This window comes from Castor canadensis, chromosome 16 (assembly GCF_047511655.1).
Source record: "Castor canadensis chromosome 16, mCasCan1.hap1v2, whole genome shotgun sequence".
NCBI classification, from domain to species: domain Eukaryota; kingdom Metazoa; phylum Chordata; class Mammalia; order Rodentia; family Castoridae; genus Castor; species Castor canadensis.
The window spans coordinates 69,314,504-69,330,032 of record NC_133401.1 but is presented as its reverse complement, the minus strand read 5'-3'; the positions used below and the strand labels follow the sequence as shown (position 1 = coordinate 69,330,032).

The 15,529-nt window shown below is 40.5% G+C and overlaps 1 protein-coding gene across 1 annotated transcript in view; it reads right to left on the bottom strand.

The window, feature by feature from the left end:
- The window catches only part of LOC109692219 (uncharacterized), an 89,616-nt gene that overhangs the window by 58,570 nt on the left and 15,517 nt on the right, over nt 1-15,529 (bottom strand). Inside the window, 2 exon segments of the mRNA XM_074057402.1 lie at nt 3,534-3,618; nt 3,621-3,889. Of these exon segments, the coding sequence (XP_073913503.1) occupies nt 3,534-3,618; nt 3,621-3,889 (354 nt within the window).

Below are 15,529 nucleotides of genomic sequence, written 5' to 3'. Positions count from 1 at the left end.
CCCCAGTAGGCTCACTCCTCACTCAAATGACTGACAACGCCAGGTGGACCCAATGTGCCTACAAAAGGACTGAGGAGTATCCCTTCTGACAACAAGTCACAGGAAAGCCCTCTTTGTGCCTGTGGAGCAGAGATTACTCTCCCTCACCTAGGGACACCAGGATGTTTGAACTGGGGAATTGTCTTCTTTGCCTACAGGCCATATTATGAGGGATGGATGTGCATCTCCAAATAAATCAAACAGACCAAAGTACCACTGAAAAAACTCTGAAAATTAAGTAGTCATTGGGATCACAATTGGCAAAAGTAGACCAGGAGCTGAGTGCTAAACCTGAACAGAGTGACTGCCTGACAAAATAGAAGTTTAAAATAGTCTCCACCATCTCTTAACATAGTAACATATGTTCTAGTATAACTAAATGTCCACTTTCAATTTTTTAAAAATCACCAAAAATTGGAAAAACATTAGCTTGAATGAGAATAGATAATTGACTGATGATACCAACAATATGAATTAGATGGAATTATCTGACAAAAACATTAAAATAGCTATCATAAAAATGCTTCCCAAAATTGTGATTTCTCTTGAAACAAATGACAGAATATAAACTCTCACCACAAATAGAAGTTCTGAAAAACAACCAAATGGAAATTATAAAACCTGAGAAATATAATGACTGAAGTTTTTTAAAACTACCCTGAATGATTGACATGTTAGTATGGCTATGATGGACTATAGTAAAAGGAAATGTTGAGTTAGAAAATATAAATTACCAAATCTGAAAAACAGAGAGAAAATGGATTTTTCAAAAAGAGAATTGAGGGTTGGTGGAGTGGCTCAAGCAATAGAGTGACTGCCTACCCAGTATGAGGCCCTGAGTTCAAACCCCAGTATCACCAATAAAATAAAATTAAATTAAAGTTTAAAAAGAAATTGACTGTAAAAGAACTGTAGGATAATAGTCAAAGGTCCAATATTTATGTCATCACAGTTCCAGAAAATGTGAAAGAATGGAGTTGAAAGAGTATTTGAAGAAATGATAGTTAATAAATCCCCAAATTTGGTGAAAGGTGTAAAAGTACTAATTTGACAAGCTAAGCAAGGGATAAATAGGAGGAACCAAAAGAAATTCACATCTAAATATAATTTTATCATAATTAAACTTCTGTAGCTACAGATAAAGAAAAAATTGAAGGCAGTCAGAAAACAACACATTACACACAAAGAAACATTAGCTCACATGACAGTATATTTCTAAATGCCAGAAAGAAATAGCACAGCATATTTAAGAGCTTTAAAAAAGGACCTAATATATCGATATCTGACAAAACCTTCCTTCAGGAATGAAGGAGTAATCTAGACATGCTCAAATGAAAGAAAACGAAGTACATTTGTTGCTGGTCAGCCTAGGCTGACATCCATTTCATGTGCCAATGAAACATAAACCAAGACAGATCCTATCTAAAGTCATAAACCAAAACTATAATCATCAACAGTATGTTCTCTGACAATAAAGGAATAAACACTTGGAAATAAAAGAACATGCCTATTAATAATTCACAGATCAGTAAGGATGTCACAATAGAAGCTAAGACTACATAAAATGGGTAGAAATGGAAATACGATGTTACAGATTAAGTGGGATGCCTTAAAGCAGTGCTGAGAAGCAAATTTATGACACTCTAAAAGAGGCAATTTCAAATCAGTGATCTATCTTCCTACTTAAAAAAATGAGAAAATAAAAAGCACACAGAAAGAACGAACTAATAAGATTCCCATAAAACCATTGGTGGACTTCTAAGCAGAAATCTTGCAGGCTACGAGGCAAAGGGATGATTTATTTATGTGCTGGGAGAAAGAAAAAGCAATTATCTGATAAAAGTCTATATCTGATAAAAAATTATCTTCAATAGTGAGGGAAATATTTGCCAACAAACAATAATTTCAGGAGTTCATTATCATTAGACATGTCCTACAAAAAATGCTATAGAAAATCCATCCCACAGAAATGAAAGGACAGTTTACAGTAACTTGAAGCCAAAGAAAAATGTAATGTTCTCCAATAAATGTAAATATGCAAGTAGATAAAAGCAAGGTTATTATAATTTTGTAATGCAATTTCCCTTTTGTTTTCTAAAGGATCTGAAAAAGAAATGCATAAAATGTCTGTAAATATATATTAATGAATACACAGCAAAGAAGTAATTTGTGATATCAATAGCATGAAGTAGAAATTAATAAATATGTTAATATTTGTTATATCAATAAACAACACACCGTAAAATAACTAATGGGTCAAAGAAGAAGTCACAAGGGAAGTTAAGAAATATCTTGAGACAAATAAAAATGAACTGCAACATAAAAACATCAAATGTAGTGAAGGGAGTTTTAACAGTGAAATTTATATGTGCAAATGCTTGCACTGAGAAGGAGGAAAGTCCTCAAATGAACAGCCTTATTTTATACTTTAGGGAATTAGAAAAAGAGCAAACAAACCAAAGAGCAGAAGGAAAAAAATAATAAAGGTTAATGCCAAAAATCATATGTTCTCCCTCATATGTGGACATTAGATCAAGGGCAAACACAACAAGGGGATTGGACTATGAGCACATGATAAAAGCAAGAGCACACAAGGAAGGGATGAGGATAGGTAAGACACCTAAAAAACTAGCTAGCATTTGTTGCCCTTAACGCAGAGAAACTAAAACAGATACCCCTGTATAGCTATCCTTATCTCAACCAGCAAAAACTCTTGTTCCTTCCTATTATTGCTTATAGTCTCTCTACAACAAAATTAGAAATAAGGGCAAAATAGTTTCTGCTGGGTATTGAGGTGGGGGGGAGAGGGAGAGGGAGAGGGCGGAGTGGGTGGTAAGGGAGGGGGTGGGGGCAGGGGGGAGAAATGAACCAAGCCTTGTATGCACATATGAATAATAAAAGAAAAATGAAAAAAAAAACAAGAAGAACAAGTGTGAATCGAGGAGTAAAAAACAAGAGTTAGTTCTTTGAAGAGAGCAACAAAATTGGAAATTTTTTTCTGGATTGATTAAGAAAAAAAATGAAACATCAGACAGCTACAGGTTGTATAAAGATTTTTAAAAAGATTACAAGCTGGGAGTGGTAGTACACACCTGTAACCCCAGCACAGGTTGGGGGGCAAGGGAGGAGGATCACGAGTTCAAGTTCAGTCTGGGCTACATAGCAAGTTCCGGCCTGCCTGAGCTAAGTAGTAAAACTCTGTCCCCAAACACCAAAAGAAATATTTAAAAGTATTATGAAGAAATACATGTCAGCACATTTTGATAACCTAGATGAAAAAGACTAATTTCTTGCAACACACAACCTAGCCAGACTGAATTGTGAACAAACAGAACATTACTATAACTAGTAAGGAGACTGAACCAGTAATCAAAAACCTCCCAATGAAATTCAGAACCAGATGGCTTCACTGCAGTTCAACAAACTGCTTATAAATTATAGGATGGTTCCAATAGGACAACTCAGTTCTGAGTTCTCTGAAATTAGCAACGGACCTGTTACCTGTAGTTCCCAAATGGCCTCCGGCCCATGGGTCTGGGAGCTGAACCAGCACCCATGCAGGCTGGCATCTCGGCATCTGAGAGAGTGACTTTATCCAGCCTCAAGGTGGCATGTCCTCTGTAAAGGGAGTCCTTCACAAGCTCAGTTCTTCCTCTGTATTCTGGCATCTTCATATTTTTCTGGTCTTTCCCACCTCTGTAGAGAAGGACCACATCATCGAACTGGTTCTTGAAGAACTGCACTTCCATGGTCTCTGCATTTGTCTCAGGAGACAGGAAACAAGAGAAGATTGCATTCTCCCCCACCAAAACCTGAATGGACTTGTCTGGCCCAATCACCTGCCACTGGCCTGTGGAAGGAAATACACAGGATAAATGAACAAAACAAAATACATTTGGTGTTTCTTACTCAGGGCTGGAGTGAGGCGTTGATATGCAAAGGTTACAACACATGCCAAGTTCTTACTAAACCATGTGACTTGCGTCTTTATATCCCTTTACATTTGACAGAACAAATCCATATCCGTTCCCTGACTCAGTCATCAAAGATATCCTTAGAGGTGTGTACTGATGCTCCTCAACTTGCTTTGAGGTGATATCTCAATAAACCCATTGTAAGTTGAAAATATCGTAAGTTGAAAATACATGTAATACAATACAAGCAGGAGACACAGATAGGCATATTGTAGACATTATAGAAGCACAAAAAGAACACCCCAAAATGCTAGCAACACAGTATCAGTTATTCACTGTCATGACCTCATGAATGACTGGATGCTGTGGTTTACTGTGACTGCCCAGCATCACAAGAGAGTATCATAACACAGATCGCTAGCCAGGGGAAAGATAAAAAATTCGAAGTATGGTTTCTACTGAATGCATATAGCTTTTGCACCACCATAAACTTCAGAAATTGTAAGTCAAGCCATCATAAGTTGGAGACCATCTTTATTAGTAGTAGATCCATTAAGTTGAGAAAACCTGTCTCAGAGAAATGAAAGGCACTTCAAATGCAGATGCTATAACTGGAGCCTCTCCTCTCTGCTTCACTAAAAACTCAAACACCCACTTCTCTGTCTTCCTTGCTGAATGACAAAAAAGTCCTGGTTCCAATGACCTAGGAGAAGTGGGTGGCCATATCATTTAGATTCTAGGGCAATTTGTTTAGGTTTCCTTCAAACTCAAGATTGTTTTGTAAAATGTTTCAGAGATAGGATAGAGAAAAATATATTCTGTAATCATAGATAAAATATATTTGCTTCCTTTATTTTATTTTTTAATCTATTTCTTCTGCCAAAATCTGAAAGGCATGTTATAACACTGTGGCAAGGAAATTTTCAAGTCTTATTTCAGAGACTTACTCTTCTGTGCATTCATGTGGTGACATATCCTTTCCATGGTATATATCTTTCTACTTTGGAAGTAATTTTTTTCTTTTTCCACTTTATGATTTTAGCCTTGGATAATGACCAAATATCAACCAACATGGCTTACCTTCATTTTGCTTGTATTTTCTTGATGCAGCTTTGTCTTCATCTTCATCTTGAAACTTTCTTCATCCTTTGTTTCAAGTGGGATAACTGTTTACATGTGGGTCCCCTGAACAACTCTTGGCTCCATGAAAATGGGTCACAGCACCCCATGTGTAGTATAGGGCCAGGCATAGAGTATGGGCTCCACCAACAATGGTTACACCTATGAATGGTGTGCACCAATTTCTTTTCTCACTTGCTCCTCTACTTAATGATAATTTTAGTAAGTTTCCTTACCTACAGCAGTCTTACCATCTATAATGATTTGATTTTTTTCTTAAAGTGTCCACAAACTATGCAGGATTAGTCCATTCAAATTCTATATGCACCACTGCCTTTGGTACATTTCTTTTAGGGTGGGAGGCAGGGTCTCCCTATGTAGCCCATGCTGGCCTTAAACTTGTGATCCTCCTACCTCCCTCTCCCAAGCACTGAAATGCTAAAATTACAGATGTTTGTGAACACACCTTGCCAAGGGAATATTTCTTGATTAATTCACTTGTGTTCATTTATGACATATGCATATATGTGTATGATATGTGCACACTTATCAGAGGCAAAGTTGGTCCCATTTGTGGATTTCCAAATAAGTGAATTTTAAAATGTGTAGTGTCGATCATTTCTTATTTTAACTGTTTTTTTTAAATAAATCTTTCTAAAATGAATTTCATTAATGCATCTTCAAAGACAGTATTATTAACATGCAATGTGATTTTGTTGCATGATCTCTGACCAGCTGCTGACCAGGCAGTGCAGACACTGAGGCCCTATCCCTTCCCTCCCCACTGCTGAATTCCCTTGTAGTGGGATGGACATTTGTCCAATGACACTTTATCCCTGCTCAGCAAATCCTCCTGCCCTGGGAACCTGCAGTCAGTTGGAAGGAATCTTGGAAATACAGAAATTTTAACAAGCTGGGGCACATCTCAGACAGTGAAGGACAATGGGTAGTGGGTAATGGGATGATTCTGAGCCCCCATATACAAAGTTCTTTTTTTGGGTTTTTTTTTTTTTGATGGTACTGGAGATTGAGCTCAGGGTGTTGTCCTTGTAAGGCAGGCATTCTACCACTTGTACTACTCCACCATCCCTACAAGATTCTCTAGAAGGTTTCAGTGGGACTGAGTTCCAGTTTTCCATACAAGATTCTCTAGAAGGTTTCAGTGGGACTGAGTTCCAGTTTTCCATAGTACTATTAACCTGCCCATTAAAACCTTTCTTTTGGTACTTTCCCCCTTTGGTTTCATTCTCCATATTCCCCTACTTAACACCAGACATAGGTCCCTGATTCCAGTTCTAAGAGCATTTACTGAATATAGCTCAGGTTTGTGAATCCTTCCTCTGGCCGTTTAAGATGTGTGTATATAAACAAACAAACAAACATACACACACACACACACACACACACACATATATGCCTATATATGTGAGAAAGACCTGAAAGCCATTCTTTATGAACATAATTATCCAGAAGGGCAGGACATCTGTTTCCAGTCTCTATGTGGGGGAGGGGGTGATGGTGGATAGAATTCCAATTGTAATAGTTGCCACCTAGAAGCACAGCTGGCCTAATCACATTTATATTAGCCAACCCTTCTTAATTTTTTTATTTTCCTGACTCTACTGAGCTGATACGCTATAACCTCTATATTTTCATCCTTCCTCTAAAAAATCCAGTCACTTCTGTCCAAATTTGAGTTCAGTTCACACTGGATTACCTTCCTTGTTTCAATAGCACTATCCAGCTTTGTTTATCTTGATACTTTTCCTGAGGACTAACAAGGAAAAAAAACTGTCTGCAGCTGAACAATTAAAATGCACCAATGAATGTCTGTGCTATATTATATATATAAAGTCATGTAATCCCATTAGCCCTGCCGGAAATGTGATATTATTTGAATGTCATAATAAATAAACAGACATTAGAAAAGTTGTGATACACAACATTCATACACAGAGGAAATCAGGTTGTTTTAAAAATTGGTTTTTATCCTGCTCTCTCTCTACCAGTCAGAAATCAGACAAAAAAACTCTTCAGAAAATTGATGAGAATTACCTTAAGTGGCTCTTTTATGAGTAATACAATGAATTTTGATGTGACAACAGGAAGCATGTTATGTATGTCCCTATTCCCCATTTCTTGGCTTTGTTTAGCAAAACAAACATTGGTAGACAGGTGGAAAAGCAGCCTGAGCAAACAGACCCTTTAACAGTTGAACACTGACTGCTAGAGACCAGAGTTCTCCTCCAGCCTTCAGCTACCTTTGTGAATTTTATTCAGTAACTCAACCCGCTAAACACCAGACTTTATGTTGATGGTGACTTGAAAGAAGAATGGATTTCTACTTAGAATATGCCACATTCTAACTTATTCCTCTTCTCCTCTTCTCTCAGATCTTACATCCCAGGTATTTCCAATCAGCATATCCACATGTGGACAGAACATCTTTTCCCCAAATGTCCTAAACAGTGTCTCCTTCCAACCAGGCACCCAACTCAGATTTGGGTATTCTACTAAAGACCTCCCAACAACTCCACAACCCATCCAGAACAAAAGTTTAATTTATTCCCTGTAACATTTTTGGTGTGGACCCTCTGCATGACCATTGCCTTTCTTTAGTTTCCCTGTTCCTATTTCCATACAGGCAAATAATGTACCTTTATCAAATTCTTCCCTTCTATTACTCTTTCTAATCCCCTTGCCTCCTCCTACTGCAATAGTTTTAATGGTGCCTTATTCCTTCCCACCACTGTTCTGTATTTCCCCATAGTCCTGGCATTGGTAATTACCAGGCAGTGGGGTAGAAGAAGCCAGTGAAATGTAAAAATATATATATATATCCCATTCCATTGTGTTGTGATCATGGTAGCTAAAGAATTCAAGCTGTTAATCAACAGAAAGAAGACAGAAAGCAGTCCAGCCTGGAAGCTTACCTGACACCAGGTTAAGTAGACTGAGAACCAGAAGAGCATGACGACCATGGGTGTACCTGCAGATCACACTCATACTAAAAAACAGGTGACAGCAGGGATGCGTGGACCATTTAGGTTGAGAGAAGAGATGATCAAGCCAACTGTCCTGGGTACAGAAGATATGGAGAGGCTCAACATGAGCTGATGGCAGACTGTACTGTTCTTAGTCTCCCTGTCATTGGCATGGCAGTTTGCGTTAGGAGTGTGAGACTCTGGACTTTGAACCACTGCATTTATTGGCAGGCCATAAACATCTATCTCAGACCAGGAAAATGAAGGTAGAAAGGGGGTGCAGCACAGTAAGAGGGGACTTTTTCCTGGGTCAGTGGTATGGGGATGCCAGGGTATTTTGTCTGGCAGGCAAAGCTATATGGGGCATAAGGATCTAGCCCTGAAAAAAGAGTTCGTACCAGCACAAGGTAACTGGGGTACCAGATGAACAAGTGGAACTCCATAAGGAATAATAAAGAGCAGGTGAGACTGACATTTCCTGGCACATTGTGAGGCAATTCCTGTTCCTGCCTCCCTTGTCTTAGGTTCAGAGCCAGGACTCTGATCAAGGCCAGATGCTGAAGCACTTGATAAATCAAGTCAATGCCTTGGGAAAACAGAAAATGATGGGGTACACATGATCAAAGTACATTGTGTATATAAATAGCATAATGAAACCCATATTTTAATAATGAAATATTAAAAGGGGGAGAAGGATTTAGACAGAGTAATATAGACAGGGTGAATTTGATCAAAGTACACTATACATATAGATAGATAGATAGATAGATAGATATAGATATAGATATAGATATCACAATGAAATCCCTTTGCTTTTTAAAATAGGCATTGTCCCAGCATGACCTGGCTGGGAGAAACTGCTCCCATATTACAGTAGGGGTTGTGTGTGTAACTGAGCTTCAGGTTTAATACAGGAACTTCTGTGAAATTGATATTGGCAAGCCAAACTGGGAGGTACTGGAAAGACTCCCAGCAATTCCCTATGTGGGCAGAGTTGCTTGCAGACCATAGCTGAGAGGGGCTAGAGCTGACATTCAAGGCCTTTTTTCCAAATGGAAATGGATCAGAGGCTGTAAAGTCTCTATGGACACATCTCCCAGGAGTTTGCTGCACCAGAAGGGTAATTCTGGGACTTTGGAGGAAAGGGGCCCTAGCTGAGTCAGAGCCCCTACAGTATCTGCTATGGGATGGAAGCCAGCATAACTGTCTACTTTGGCACAGATAGGTACATCACCCAAGAGTTTTCTGTACCATCAAGATTGATCCCAGATTATACCCTAAAAAGGGTAGAGTTGAGCTTCAGGGCCCCTTCTGGATCTTCTGTGAGATAGAGGCTGGCAAGTCTATCCTAGGGGCATAGACAGAGCACACTCTTGCATTTCCTTCCTAGGCAGGATAGCTCCCTGCCTACAGCAGAAAAGGGCCAGAACTGAGACAAGGTGCTTTCAGGAATTCTGTGGTGGAAAAAAAACTGGTATGCCCATTCTAGTGTCTCCTAGCAGCTTCTTACATGGTTAGGCTAGTTTTCATGTGTTGACTGGAGCTAAGACAACACCCCATCAGGATCTGCTGTTGGGAGGAGGATGGTAAATCTGTCATGGAGTCTCAAATGAGTAGTCTTCTAGCAGCTATTTCCATGAGTGGGATAGCTCTTCTCTTAGCATAGAGGGTTGAAGCTGAGACACAACTTCTTCTATCTGCTGGAGACACAGGTCAGCCAGTCTGTCCTCATAGCACAGATGGGTGAACCTCTATTTGAATTCTTATGCAAGCAAATTAATACAGAATCGCTGCCAAGAGGGTTGGAGCTGATTTGCAATATAACCTTCATGTCCCCTACCAAGACCAATGTCGACAGGCAGGAGAGGCTTCCCTGCAAAGTCATTACTGTTCATGACTTCTCTAGAACCCCTGGCAAATGGTTTTGCTAGCAGGTTCATGGGGACATGGTGCAATAACAAAACCCATTGGAAAACAGTGACTAGGTTTGAACTCAGCAGGATGATCAGCAAGTCTGACTCAGGGTACAAATCTGCACTCTCAAAATGACCCACCCACCCTTAGCCTCCATCAGGATCTCACAATCATCTACCTGAATCTCAAGACTCCCCAAAGAAACTTTAGCTTGTTGATGCATGTTAGGGGCATAGGCAGATATGAGCTGGTGACCTTGTATTACACCATCTTGGGGAATAAATCTAATAATCATCCTAGGGAAGCTTAGTGACTTACAAGAAAACACAACGACTATTTAAAACCAAGAAAATGACACATGACCAAAATGAAAATAACAGTGGGAATTAAGGAGGCTAGTGGCTGGCCACAGGGCTGGGTTGCTGGGAAAGAAATTGATTATGAGAGAGATCTGAATAGATGGATTACACAAAGTTGCCTAAAATCAAATAGTGGGCTTATGTGGAAGGACACTGGTATGGTTGGGATAATATACAGGAAGAACCACAATCTTATTGAAGAACCTGGGTACATTTGTATACTGTGATGCCCAAGACAGTGTCAGAGCTCCCTAGGACTAGCCAATAACTGCAGATAGTAGGATATTTGAGGACCTCAAAACCCACCTCTGGAGGATCATCATCCTAGAACAGGTAAGGAGAGCAGCTGATATGGCCCCTGGATTGTAGGAGTTATGGTCCCATGAATGATAGGGAGAATAAGCTAAATAGGCTATGGAAGGTTAGGAAGTAGGCTGCCAGCATCACCTCAGGATTGGGAGAAGAAGGTATTTGACAGGGTGTCCATGCCCAGGAACTGGCAGAATATGGTATTGGAGCATTTAATGAGGTTGTCTAAGAACTGATTTTCCCAAAAAAGGCTATGGATGTGAGGTCAGACACCTCTCTCAGGGGTGGCTGGTCCCAAACAACGTCTCCTGGGAGTAAAAATAAGAGTTAGGGAAATACTAGGGCAGCCACCTACACCGTGTGCATATATGTGGTTTTCTAACTATTTTTCTGGCTCTAAGCTTTTTCTGACCAAGCAACCAGCTAAGTCCCTGCAAGTAAAAAGAATTTTTCTCACCTTGATTCCTGATTCAGTCACTTAGTTCCAAGTGATGAAAACTGACTTAATTAGAAGCGAGCAGAAAAGCAATTGCTTAAAGGCTGTTGGGTAACTCGCAACATCTCTGAAAGCCAAGGTACAGAGCCCCACATGATCAGGTCACAACTCACAACTCACAACTGCCACTGCTGGGCGTGGGTCTCTCACGTTCACATTGCTAGTCTCCTCAGGGGATCCCTCTCAGCCACTCCTACACCATCCATCACAAGAAAAATTCCCCATGTCAGTGAATCAGTGTGAGTATGACCATGCATCTGTCCCTGAATGAGCTCAGGAGAAGCTGGGAAGTTGGTATTTTTATCTTTGCCCATAAGAGGTAGTCTCTGCCACACAAGAGGCTGGAAATCCCTGAAAATAGGCAGAGGAATCACAAATGAATCTATGTTTCATATGCAATATGACGCCTACATCCCCTGAGAAACACCAAGGGAGTGTTAGAGTGGAACAAGTTTAGAAATGAAGTGAGTTGAGGGGGAGATGAAGGTTTGTGACTGGTGAGTTTGAGGAATAAGAAAAAGGGTCCAGCCATGATTGGGAGGATTGGAATTAAGGTTACCTCCTAGGAGAAACGAAAGTAAAAGAAGCTCAGGAGAGGGAAGGAAGTATTTCTGTTTGGTTCAATGATCAGAATGTCCTTATAAAATGGTTTACAGTGAACAAAGTGAAAGATAAGGTTAGAGAGGGATGGAAATGATCAGAAGGTGATAAGCAGCGTGATGGGCCAGAAGTGGGGAAGAAGAGGCCACACCATATAGGCAAAAGCATCAGGACTTATCTCCACCTCGCACCTATGGGTTCAGACCCATCCTGGGTGCAGCTTCAGTTCAAACTTGATGTTTGCACTCTGAGGGGTTTTTTTATGTCTGGACTTCATGTATTCATTCAACAAATAGTCCCCTGAAAAGGTTCAAATACAAACAAAACCACAAAGCATGTGGCAGGTTTGCATCAGGAACATGAGACCACAGATGAAAAAGTCAATATAAGAGGCATTAATGGAATAAGTCTTTCAGAAGAGTTGCCATTTAGGTAATGAGGGCTGACTAAGCAAAGAGGGGTGGAAACTGATGGCTACAGGCCTTGGAAGAGGAGACATGGGATTTGAAGAGCACAAGAAACCCAGTGTGGGCAGAGAAAAGGGCCAGGAAGTAAAGCCAATAGTTGTAGTGAGGTCATTGGGGACCTTATGTATGGTGCCTAAGAATTGGGACTTTGTCTGTAAGCAGAGAAGGGTCTGGAGAGTTAGTAATGAAGCAGACCCTGGTGGCAAAAAGTTAAGACACTGCCACTGTAACCGAAGAAAAGAGATGAGGAGTTAACAGTGAAAAGCCAACCACTTTATTTTTGTTTTTTGAGACAGGGTCTCTCTATGTGCCCTAGGCTGGCCAGACACTTACACATAGCCCAGGCTGCCCTTAATCACATAACCATCTTGCATCAGTCTCCCTAGTGCTGGGATTACAAGTATGTGCTACCATGCCCAGATCTAGAGCCAGCCATTTTGATGCCACATTTAGAGACTAAATTCATGAGACTTGGTAAAAGGATGGAGTAATGGGTATGAGAACTTCAGGTTTTTAAAGGCATAACTGTGCAGTGAACATGCTCATTCACTGAAGTAACACTGCTCTCAATTGCTTTAGCAAGTAGAATTCTTGGAATTATCATCTTTTATACATGTCTTTAGAGTGTTTTACTTGAGACACAGTCTTCTCTGTCCCATGAGACCAGGAGCAAAAAAAATATAGAAGAATGTACATTTCAGGTTATAGGGGCCTGGATCTCACTCACAAATCATTAGTCAGAGCTCAGTCACATGCCCATACCCAACTATAAGGGGGGCTGGGAAATGTGGTCCAGTGTAAACCAAGAGAAGGGGAGACAACAGCAAGTAGCCTCTCCTACAGAGGGGAAAATGGACCCTTTTGGTAGGTATAATGATGGTAAGTCTCTAAAGATATCCACATCTTAAACCCTACAACCTATGAAGATGTTACCTTACATGGAAAAGATATTTTGCAGATGTGATTAAGGGTATTCATCTTGAGACAGAGAAATTCCTGGATGATGTAGTTGTGCCCAACATAATCAGCTGAAACCTTAAAAGCATGATAAAGAGATTAGACTGAAGTGGGAGAAAAGGTTCAAATCATAAGAGGCACTCAATCCACCACTGCAGGCTTTGAAGATGCAGGAAGGAATATGGCCGGCCAAGACATGTGGGCAGACTTGAAAGTTGGAAATGGACCTCAGCTGACAGTCAACAAGGAAACAGGGATGTCAGTCCTAAAACAAAACGAATGAGCAGAAAAAATATGTCCTCCCCAAAAAGCCTCCAGAAAGGAATACCACCTTGATCTTTAGACAATGTGAGCTGTGGTCAGACATCTGACCTACAGAACTGGAGAATAATTTATTTATGTTTTTAAACTACTATGTTTGTGGTAATTTGTTATGATGGCAAGAAAACTAATGCACCCCTGCTTCAGGCATGCATGATTCAACTAGCAAGTAAGTGTTCAGTAATAAGTTTTCTGGAAGCAACTGGAAATGTGGATTTGGAAGGCATGGTGATTAAAATCACAAAAATGGATGAACTGATGTGAACAAAATATTGAAACCTGGAGAACAACAGCCTTCAGGGATCCAGGTGGGATACAGAAGCCTGAGATGGTGCCTATTAGATGATCACTTCAACAGAGCAGAGCATACAATTGAAGAACTAAAAGAAAGAAGGGTCAGCAATACCAAGGGTTTTATTAAGAAAAGCATATGGGGCGGGCCTGGGTATTCATCCTCACTCAGATCCTATTACCTGCCACATGGCTAGGCTCTCCCCACTCAGAGGAAAGATCCTCAACCTGTTCCCCCAATGGACCAAAACACATCCCAGAGAGTGCCCTGTCAGCGAGATGACATGGAAGATATGGTCAAAGCCTTGGTTCTTCTCTCTTTTCTCAGTTTCAATCTTTCCCCCAATGCTATTGTTCCCTCAGGAAACTTCAGAGTTTCCTAGGCACAGAGTGAGTCAAGTTCTAGGAGATGAGACTTAGGTGAGCAGCATCCATCTCTCTAACCTGAAATATGATTGAGGTTCCCAGAAAACTTGTCAAGAGAACTATCTCTCTTTGCATAATGTTTGTCCATTGTTGAATTCTAAAACCCTGGAAATTATAAATAAAATAAGCAAAAAGAATCCACAGGAGTAGAGAATACTGACACTCCAATGACCTCCGGTTCAGAGGAAACAAACTTTGGTGAGTCCCTTGGTTTTGTTTTCCTTATATTTCCCGGACTTAACAGTTTAAGAAGCCAGCAACTCAAAAAACAAGAAAGAAAGAAAAAAAATAAAACCAAAGGGGTGGGGTAGGCATAGTGGAGCACATCAGTAATTCCAGTTACTCAGAGGTAAAGGTAGGAAGATGGTGGTCAGAGTCCAGCCAGGGCAAAAACATGACACCCTCCCTAAAAAAAAAAGAACAAAACAAAATAAAACAAAAACACTGAAAGCAAAAGGACTGAGGGCATGGCTCAAGTGGTAGAGTTCAAGTGTTAGGCTCTGAGTTTAAGCCCCAGTAACACAAAACAAACAAAAAAATGGGTCTACAAACATTTTTAAAAAGCCCCAACAAAAGCCGTATCTCTGGAGCTAAGCACCAAAAAGGGGCAATCTAGCAAGAAAGAAGCCCTTTAAGAAATAACCAGTGTACATTAGGCAAATACCACAGAAAAACCTATGGTCTCACCTGTCCCCACAGCAGCCAAGGCTTTGTGAAGACTTTCCTACCCTGGTATTCTCATAGGCTGGAAGGAGGCCCCCCAACTTCCCCTTGGGAGAGAGTATTAAAAACATTAGAAATGGCAGTAATGAGTCCCTGGCCTTTACCACCCCCAACAGTGGATCCAGAACTTGCATCCACATCCAGCAGTAAGTCCCCCCACTCCCTGATGGGTCAAAGGAGACTGCTGGAGAGTCAGGACTTTCACCATCTCCCAGAAGTAATGAAGCCACTCCCTCTAGAGGAAGCCAGGATGGTATAGGAGACACCTAGTGGAGAGCTGAAACTCCCACCCCCACCCAGGGATAGTGAAAAGCCCATACCTTCCTTGGGTATTGAGGGAAGTACAGTGAGGAAGCTGGACTTCTATGTCCACCCAGTGGTAATGAGACAGCACCCTACATTCCTTCTGAAACCTTAAGAAAGGTCTATGTGTCCTCATCATTATCAGACTTGAACTGATATTGTAAGGGGAACAAATGACAAAAGTGAGTTTGAAAATGTGAGCGGGGCAAATAACAGAAGAAAGTGAGAGGATAAAATGGCAAAAGTAACTCTGCCTTAGATGAGATAGGAAGCCAACTTTAAAATTAAGCATCTAAGAAGACAGGAG